The sequence below is a fragment of the Amaranthus tricolor genome, chromosome 13, assembly GCF_026212465.1.
Source record: "Amaranthus tricolor cultivar Red isolate AtriRed21 chromosome 13, ASM2621246v1, whole genome shotgun sequence".
NCBI lineage: Eukaryota > Viridiplantae > Streptophyta > Magnoliopsida > Caryophyllales > Amaranthaceae > Amaranthus > Amaranthus tricolor.
In genome coordinates, this window is record NC_080059.1 from 21047115 (window position 1) to 21057059 (window position 9945).

The 9945-nt window shown below is 32.9% G+C and overlaps 1 protein-coding gene across 1 annotated transcript in view; it reads right to left on the reverse strand.

Annotated features, from left to right (window-relative positions):
* Positions 1-1410, reverse strand: part of LOC130799007 (RING-H2 finger protein ATL8) — a 2673-nt gene extending 1263 nt beyond the window's left edge. Inside the window, exon 1 of the mRNA XM_057662112.1 lies at positions 1-1410. This exon is cut by the window's left edge and continues 1263 nt beyond it. Coding sequence (XP_057518095.1) covers positions 755-1324 — 570 coding nt within the window. The 5' untranslated portion in view covers positions 1325-1410 and the 3' untranslated portion in view covers positions 1-754.
* Positions 1411-9945: the final 8535 nt, after the last annotated feature.

Genomic DNA, 9945 nt, shown 5'->3' on the forward strand with positions numbered 1-9945 from the left:
GATAAGAAAAAAAAGGGTAAAGATAATTGCTATTGGTAATTTGTTATGAATTATTTGGTATAGCTATTAAAACAAAATGCTAGCTTTTGTTTCCAATTGTTATGGTTTAGTACTTCTATATAGATATAAACCAATCTAATAAGTACTAACTTGCCTATTCAAAATACAAACATTTTTTTTTTGTATGATTAGATTAAATTAGATTAGATAAAGAAATAATGGCCAACTATAAAATTAGAGTAAAATAAAAACAAATTAAAATAAATTTGGAATCTTTGAAAATCTTTTTTTAAAAAGATAAATCAGGTGATAACATTAGGAAAAAGTTGGGATCCTTAAATGAAGCAAAATGCCAAGAGAACATGAACAGATACTCATATCACCAAAATTAAAGCCAAATACAAACAAAGCTCAGCACTTAAAAAAAGCTCCAAATGTCTTCTTCCTTTCAGGACATCAAATTATTCATCACATTAATAAAAAAATCATACTTCTTCCAGATTTCTTTGTCACCATATTTTTTAATCTTTTCCTGCAACTAACTTACAAAATTACGTAGATTAATTTCATCATAGTTTGCAAATATTGTAAATTAAACTACATAAACTACACAACTTCATTTCAAGATATGTTATGAATTCTTTCTATATACTACTAATACTACACTGCTACAGCACAATTATGTACCGAAGAAAAGATAAAAGAACTAAATTTCAAACAAAATAGCGAAAAAAGAAAAAACGCATTCTAATTGCTAAGGCAAGAAAGCATTATGATTATGAATAATATTATTACTATTTTGATTATTACTGACACCACTATTAGCTTGGCCGATCGGAGCTCCGGAATTAGAATCTGGCAAACCACCGCCACATTTTTGACACCGAATAGCGAGGATCTGACGGCAAGAAGGACAGGAAGAGTGCGATCCTAGCCACGTGTCAATACACGATACGTGGAATCCATGTCCACACTGTGGCAAAACTCTGATTTCTTCTCCGACTAAAAACTCCGATAAGCAAATCGCGCAATCATCGGAGAGTCTTTCAGCGTGTTGATCGGCGGAATACGCGAATTTAGGAAGCGAATTTAAGATTTTCTTCTTCAGACCTTTGTTCGCCGGAGTTGAATTTCCTCCGCTAGAGAATCGCCGGAGCCAAGCGCATCTAGCCACGGCGACAAGGCCTAGAACGCAGATTAGAGCGCAGAGAAGAGCTGCGAGGATGACGACCAAATCGGAGTCTACGTGTTCGCTATCTTCAGCCGCCATGGATGATGAAGAAGAGGAGGTTATAGTAGTGTTTAAGCTTCTAAGAATTCTCATGGTAAACTTTTTATTAGAAAGAGAAGAGAGGACAGAGAAAGTAAGGATTTTGGTCTTTTGGATGAGGATAGAGAAAGAGAGTCAACAAGAAGTGAAAAGGAATATAAATGAACAAGGTGAGATGTATTTATATTACTATTCTAGTAGTAGTAGTAGTAGGGGGAAACATTGAATAAAATAAGTTTTCTCAGCAACAATAATTCTTTTAGGCCACACCTAACTATATCGTCCAATTATCAATTTAAGTCGCCCAAGGCGACAAATTTTAAAAAAAATGATACATCAAGTGTTGCCTTATCGACGTTGCCATATTTAGGCGACAAATTACCCTTTCTAACATCCACTCATAATTCTGTAGTTACATTGTGTGGCACATAATTGTTTCGAACGACATAATTATATTTATAGCCCCATAATTAGATGTAGCACATAAATCACTTTATAACATGACCAATGTTGTAGCTTTGAGGTCTTACCATTATTGCCCAAAGTGTGATTTGGATACTTAGTTGGACGCACAGGTTAAATTTAATTTTGCTTTGCACGATTCCCTGAAGAAGATAGTTACGGCCTCGGGGCCAGGGTTCGGGGATTGACAATGGAGGTTAACAACCCTCCCTATCAAGATGGATGACCTTGGTATCTACTCGACATGTGATGTAATTAACTATGCTTTCCTTACTTCTTGTCTACAAACCAGTTCGTTCCAAGCTAAGATCTTGGCTAACAATGATATGTAAATTAAAATTGTATTAATTTGTAATGTTTTGTAAATGATACTTAATTATGTAAAAAGTTTTAAATAACTTTGATATTAGTTTGTTGTGATCATCTAATCACAGGTCGAATTCATTCCAGACTACTATAAGTCTTCCGCTGTGTTAGTGGACAGTATTATTATACGTTTTTACGTTGGTTTTGGTTGTTTTAATTGGTATCAAAGCCAAAGTTTTCAAAAGATTATAAAAACGAATTTCGAAATATGAAAGATCGGTATGATAGATTAAGACAAGTCTTGGGATAGTACATGTAAATCTTATGTGCTTACTTGTTTTATGTGATAGATAAATTCCCAGAATGTTGTTTCAACGACTGGCTTTGGATATTCAAGCACCACCCTATCTTTTGTTTAGTGTGATAGAGTATGTGAAGGTAGTATTGATGAAAATCTAAGTGTGAAAATATGTATAAAAAAGTTTGACCCAAGAAGACCAAAACGTTTTTAATAAAGTGTAAACATTATATATGAATAGAATTCGTATGTGATTTCTATCTTTTCTATCTGTGTATAGAAAACACTATGCCTAGAGGTCGTGGTAGACAACTATCTACTGAGATTGAGGATCACAGTATGAATTCCCGATTCAGAAAGTTGGAGGCAATGATGAGAGGTTACTTAAGATTCTTGAGCATGGAACCGTAGAGGTAAACTTAATTAAGAGAGTGAACTGTTCAGGAGGTTAAGCGGGCATAGACCACTGTAATGTGATGGTGAATCTGACGCAATTAAGTTGGAGAATCGGATTGATCAAATAGATGCTGTCAATTATCCGAGAGGTCTTCTGGTAAAAATTACCTCCTTCTATTTAGAAGCTAGTTTGTGGTGGAAATCTTTGAAAGTTGAGATAGACAAGATTGGTTTGACTTGGGAAGAGTTTTAGTGAGGTTGAGGACTAGATTCTATCCTATCTCCCTACAAAGGATAAAGGAAGATAAATTTCTTATATTGTCTCAAGATACGATGTATATGCTTGAGTATTTGGCTAAATTCATGGAGTTGTCTAGATTTGCACATGATTTTGTGGCGAATGATAGGATGAAAGCCTCTCAATTAAAAGTATGTTATTAAGTATAGGGACTTCCAAGACTTGTTTAATAGTGCATTAGAGAAAGAGAGAGTACAAGAGAAGAAAGAGAGATTAAACCTAGAGAAGGGTAAGCAAATAGTGTACTAGTTAAAGAAGCCTAAGATAGAAGGTCCAAAATTTTAATATTAAAAGTCTGGTAACAACTCAACTAGGAACTGAAAGTTGATAGGAGGTCGAAAACTCTCTAGAGGGGGGTTAATAGAGAGTATGCCCGTTTAAAATTTTTTTCTGGAAGGTTAGCTCAAGAGCTTGGGTGACCTTTCAAAACTGTTTTCTGAAACAGTTTTAGGTCGATTGATAAATCTATAACGTATGTGCGAAAATGAACTTAAACAATAATAAGCGATATGTTAACGAGGTTCGGCTCTAAACAGCCTACTCCCCGCCTATGGGTTCTCTTCCAACCCGATTCACGGCTTTTATTAATGAACTTTAAGACAACTTTGAAGATCTTTCTATCTTCTCTCACCACGTTCTTCCCCTTAAAGAACATCTTATAAGTTCCCTTATTAAAAGCACAAATCCCAATCTAACAATAGTGAGATTATAAGTTGAAAACTTTAAAAAGTATTCTAAGGTTTGGCGTATTTAACAATGAAAATTCTAACTCGTTTTAACACTAAATCCTATTACAAAATGTAAGAGTTAGATGAACTAAGAATAACAACACTTTTTGAATGTTTAGAGAATACTAGATCTTAATTCAAGAAAAAAGAAAATTGAAAGAAAATGTTGCAATCTTAATCCTTGAATGAAGCCTTATATTTATATATATCAAGCCTTAACATATCCTTGTAGAGCAAGAAAGCTTCATCCATCAATTTCATTGATCTGATTAATCTATGCCAGTCTTTAAGATCTCGAACTTTAACTCAAACTGACGTTGCACTGACATCTCATACAATTACGTTATTGTGTGCTGTATTTTGTTATTAACAACCATTGCTGTGCTCCCACGTTAGAACTCATACAAGATATTGAAACTTCAGCAAAACCAAATAATACAACGTATAAAACCTTATTCAAATTTAATTCCTATTTTTAGCATCAATTTAAATTGTCTTTTTCTATTTTTAGTATCAATTTAAATGCCTTGTTATTTATAAGAAAGCCTATAATTAGTATAGCTTAATTTCAGAACAACTAATTTAAAATAAAATATTCAAATATAAACCGTGTAATAACATATTCAACATGTAATGTATTTAAACATATAAATATCTTGAGAACACGTTTATTTTAAAAAGTTAAAGTTAAAATACAAATATAATTCAAGTATTTCAATGTCTTGAATATATACATTCTTATTAGTTCAAATTTAAATGTAATCTTCTCCAGATACAATTATCTCAAGTCATTTAAACTTAATTTATACTTCATTCAATATGTACTTCGGACTTAAAATATATATCAATTAATCACTTAATATTTAATATGTTTTTGGACTTACTTAAACAACAAAATTTAATTACTTAATTTATTGTTTAATTTAATATGTGTTTTGAATTATCATCACTTAAGAGAATTGAGTCTTCAATCTCTCCCTTGATGAGAGTCAAAACCATATTTTCCTAAATCATATTACTAAGTTAACATTAATTTAAAAAAATGATAAGAGCAATCACTTAGATATTTTTTAAAACACGTTAAGATATAATTAAAAAGAAACTTTTTATGGCTTTGAAAACTGTTTCAAATCAGAATAATGAACATGATATAACATAGATATAAGCCAATAAAAATATATGCATGGATAATAAATCAATACCATAATAAACATAATAAACTATTATCCACAATCAAAAGTAAACAAATATCCAATCACAATACATGCAAAGATATAATTATCAATATTAAATTGTAGTATCATATTAATATTTTAAAAACAAAATGTATTATGATTATCAAACGACATAAACAGTATTTGAACGTTATGAACATTAATCAAGCAACTATAAACATGAATTTTAATGAATGAACATCAATATTTATATTTAAGATCATGAAACAATCAAACAACCAAAATAAATGAACAATAATTAACAATACTCTAAATAATGAATAACTAAGCAACCTAAACAACAACCAAATAGATGAACAATCAAGCATCAAGCAAACACAACTAAGCATAAAACAACAAGCAAGCATAAGCATCACAAACCAAGCAAGCAGCAAAGCATAAACATAATTACATAAATTTCTCCGCCTTTTTGAATTTCATAAAAAAGTAAACAGGGATGAAAATGTTGGGATAGTTTTCTGCAAAAACTAACTGTTTGTCGATTGAAAAAAATTCATCAACTAGCACTTAAACTACTTCCTATACCTGGTCTTCCTCTTCTTGGAAACCTTTGATTTGACCGGTGTAGTGATTTTAGGAGTAGTTTTGACAGTTGATGGCGGTACAGGTTCAATAGGGGTGGCATCAATCTCTTCTTCTTTCTCATTTTCCTTCTCTACTTCCTTCTTCTCTTCTGCTTTCTCCTCATCTTCCTCCATAACAATATCCTCCTTCTTCTCTACAACATTGCCCTCTTCAACTTCTTCTTCTTCTTCTTCCACAATCACATCTTCAACAACTATACCCTTCATTTCTTTTATAAATGTGTCTAACATAAATGTTAAAGTGGACACTTTATCATGCTAACCAAGTATGGAAATTTTCATTTCACTTACCTCAGAGTCAAGAGACTAGAGGCGTGAAAGTGTGGTGTGCTCTTTGAGTTGGGGTTCAAGGCGAGAGAGCTTTTTGCCATGGATCTTTTGAAGATCCTCTTTATCAGATAAGGACAAGTGTGAGGATAACTCATACTTACCATGAACTTTAAAACTTCCTAAGGGAGGGAGAACATTTCTTGAAAGGGATTGAGGACCAGAGTAATCTACTTCCTCTAAATCAGAGAGTAAATTAAAATGATCAAAGAATAAGTCAGAAGATTAGCATAAGGAAGTGCACTGTTACGAACAAGAGAACTTTAAAAAAAGCATAGTTGAAATGACAAGTAAGGCGTAATCAACGGTTTTTATAGATGCAATTTTCCACATTAAAATGAGATGTGCATTTGTGACAAGTTCACAAGATGAATTGCGAGAGAAAATAGTTCTAACAAGAAGATTATGTAACAATTTTCCATAAAAGCCATTGTGAGTAAGTTGTTTGGTAGGTGAAAAATCAGAATAAGAATCAAGAATGAACATATCTTTAACATTCTGAAGTGCCACAGAATTTGGTATAGAGTCATTAACAATATTTGAAAATTTCAGAAGATCATTGATTAGGGTTTTAGAAATTACAATCTCTTGGCCTTTGATAAAACTCCTTAAGGTCGGATATCAATCAACAACAATGAATGACAAATTGCAATAGAAGATTTTGACAAGAATAGGGTATGTAACAAATAATTTTAAGAAATTGAAATTTTAATTTTCAACTCTCAAACGCATGTACAATCATACATATATGCAACCACAATTAAATCATGTAAATGAAATGAAATACTCCCCTTCAATACATACATAGTAATTAGTAATTTTTTACTTTTACTATTGAACAACCCTTACTCCCCCTTAGTTCATGCAACATTGTAGGAATGCTAATGGATGATCGAATGCAACAAGAGGGGGGGTGAATTGTTGTGTAGTAGGTTTAAGATTTTTGCCTCTAATTTTTGCGGAATTGTATCAAGTAAAGAACAAAACTTAAACTCAAAAACGAAAAGAAAAATAATAAAGGAGACAAAGATTTTACGTGGAAACCTTCTTGGCCTAATAAGAAGGAAAAACCACGACCCCCGGGGATTTCAAAATTCTCACTATGTTAAGGCAATCAATTACAATTACACAAAACAATGTTTGCTTCACTTGAAGCTTCTCAATTCTCTAAATGCTTCACTCAAAGCTTCTCTACTTAGGCCTACTTCTCTTCTCTTCTCTTTCTCTCCTTCTCTTTTTCTTCTCTCGATTCTATTCTCTATTCCCTTAGACTTCCCATAAGTTTAATTACAACAAAACACTCAATTACCCTTTACAAGGCCAATTCTCATGAAGATTAAAATTAAGTAGTTGCTCAAGAAAAATATAATGAATTAATTGGCATTCAAAAACAGAAAATATTTTTCTTTGAATGATCTCCCTTAAATGGACACTCTCTATTCATATCCGCTTAACCGTAGCTTCCCTCTTTTATAAAGGGAACAGCCGTCAGTGCACTCAGCCCACGTTCTCCATGAGATGCACTTATCCCACGACTTCCATAAACTTACTTGCTCCCAAAGAAAGTGGGAAGTTAATTGAAAGTAGGAGTGGAACATAACTGCTGTACGGTTAATATTACATGGGTTAAAGGAAGATCCTAAAATGTAGGAGACTAATTCAAAGTAGAAAACAAGTCTCTTGGATGTCCGAGTTTATAGGAGATAAACAAGGAATTAGTCTTCTCCATGTTTTTAGGCGTATTAAAAATATTTTGCCAATTAATAAATAAATTTAATTAAGCAACTAATTAAATTTTAACCTTTTACATTAACTAAAACAGAAAACGTAATTTTCGTTACTTCCAGTCAATGTCTTCTTCAGACCTGTATCGTGGGGAACAACGTACTGTCTCCATCTACAACTTTCGTCAGGACTTCAACTCTAGGAACAGTAAACTGACTTCTAAAGCAATTGCCCAACTTCTTGGATATTTGAGACATGTACAACTTCCACGAATCAAGTCATAGGCTTCATCAACGATTTAAATTAAACCGGATATATACCTACAAAACAATCTCTAAAAATATGTTTGTTTATTTAAAAGTGAAGTCATCATCAAAACCTTAAGAGGCTAACAAATTCCCCCTTTTTGATGATGGCAAACTTTATAAAAAAACTTAAGTAAAATAGAGTAAAACAAATTTCTTAGAGCATACTAGAGATTAAAGCAACTCTAAATAACTTAGCAAATCAACTCGTTACAATATAATTTACCAAGCATTCACAATAAAACAGTTTACTCCATAATATCAAATATTTTTCAAAACTTTCAAAATTAATTAACCTAAAACTTAAATAAAATAAACTAAGTTAAACTAAAATAAACTGACATAATAACTAACATAATTAAACTAACACACATTGTTAAATAATTTCAATCAGAAACATTTTGAGAACAAATGCACAAGAACAATAAATATCCTCAAAAACTTAGCAACACAACAGATGATCACTAAAAATCACTAAACATAGCATACACATTATCAATCAATAAGAATCAATATAAATCAACCAAGATATGTAACTGTGTATTCACTTCTCCTCTTAGGTTTGTGCATAATCTTCCCCCTTTTGTCATCAATCAAAAAGAATTGGGAGTTATCAAAACTCAGCACAAACCAAATAGATTTGTTAGTGATGCAAACAAGAAACAATAATGAAAGCAAGCACCATAAAAGTAATCAAACCTGCAAATAGTCAATTGTCACAGACCATGAAAATAAAAACAAAGAAAGAAAAGTAGCAATTATTCAAAGGTACATCAACAATGTACCCCAGATGGTACAAAAATAGAAAGAGAAATTGTTTGATAAGTGTCACAACCAACAAATCATTAAAATTATGAGGAGAGGGATCAAGGGGCGGTCTCTTCTTCATCAATGTACTCAGTCTGCACTTCCACTGTGTCCAGCTTGGCACCAAGACGTTATTCCATTTGGTTTAGCTAATCCACAATTGAAGCAAGCGAGACACGAGTTTCATCTTGAAAGGCAGTGAATTGAGACTGTAGATCAAGGAGCTTGGAGAGAATGGAATGTAAGGAAACTGCAGGAATAGAGTCAAAGTTAGTACAGCCAATATTAGGTGAAGTGTGTGATTGTGGTGGTGGTGTAAACTGTATTGGTGATGGAGGTGGTGATGGATTGTGATGTGGTGGTGAATTGGCTGGCTTGGGAGAGGAAGGTTCAATAGGTGTCGGCTCAGGTATGTTGTCAGATGGTGTTTCATCAACCACAGTAGCCTTGCGCTTTGAGGCCAACCTCCTACTCTTCCTTTGCATTGACTTAGCCTTTTTCCTCATAGCCAAGACAATCTCTTCATCACTGGAATCACTGCAGAGATTGTGAGGAACATTTTCATCCAAGGCTTCTTTTTGCTTTTCCTTTTCCCCCTTACTTTCAGCTCCATCCTGTTCCTCTTTCTTAGATGTTTCAATATTTTCAGAGGGAACAGGATCTTGTTCCTTTTCTTCCTTATCCTCCTTGTCCTCCTTGTCCTCCTTTTCCTCTTCAACTTCTTCAGCCCCATCTTCTTCAGATTCAACTTCTACAACCTCCTCATGCATCAAAACTCCCTCATCATTCAATTTCAAACGCAAATTTTGTAAACATTTAGCACCAATTTTCATATTGGGACCCATTGGGAACTCCAACCTTCCAATGGAACCTCAAATTTTCTAAAAATCCAGGTTAGCAACCCTCCATAACCAATGAAACTTTTCTTTTCAATACAATCTGATAAATGAGAGATCATCAATGAAGAAAAATTTATTTTAATGTGTTTTTCCATGCAGTAAATTAAAGTGGCGTCACGCAAACTCACTTGACTACGTTTTGAGTTTCGTGGTAAAATGAATCTGCGAGCAACATTGTACAACAACTTATGCATAGGAGAAAGAACATTGTGACTAATTTTCCCTTTTTGATCAACTCCTAAAAATTTTAGAATTGTTCGTTCATTGATACCAGAAAATGAAATCTTCGACCCAATATAATATGT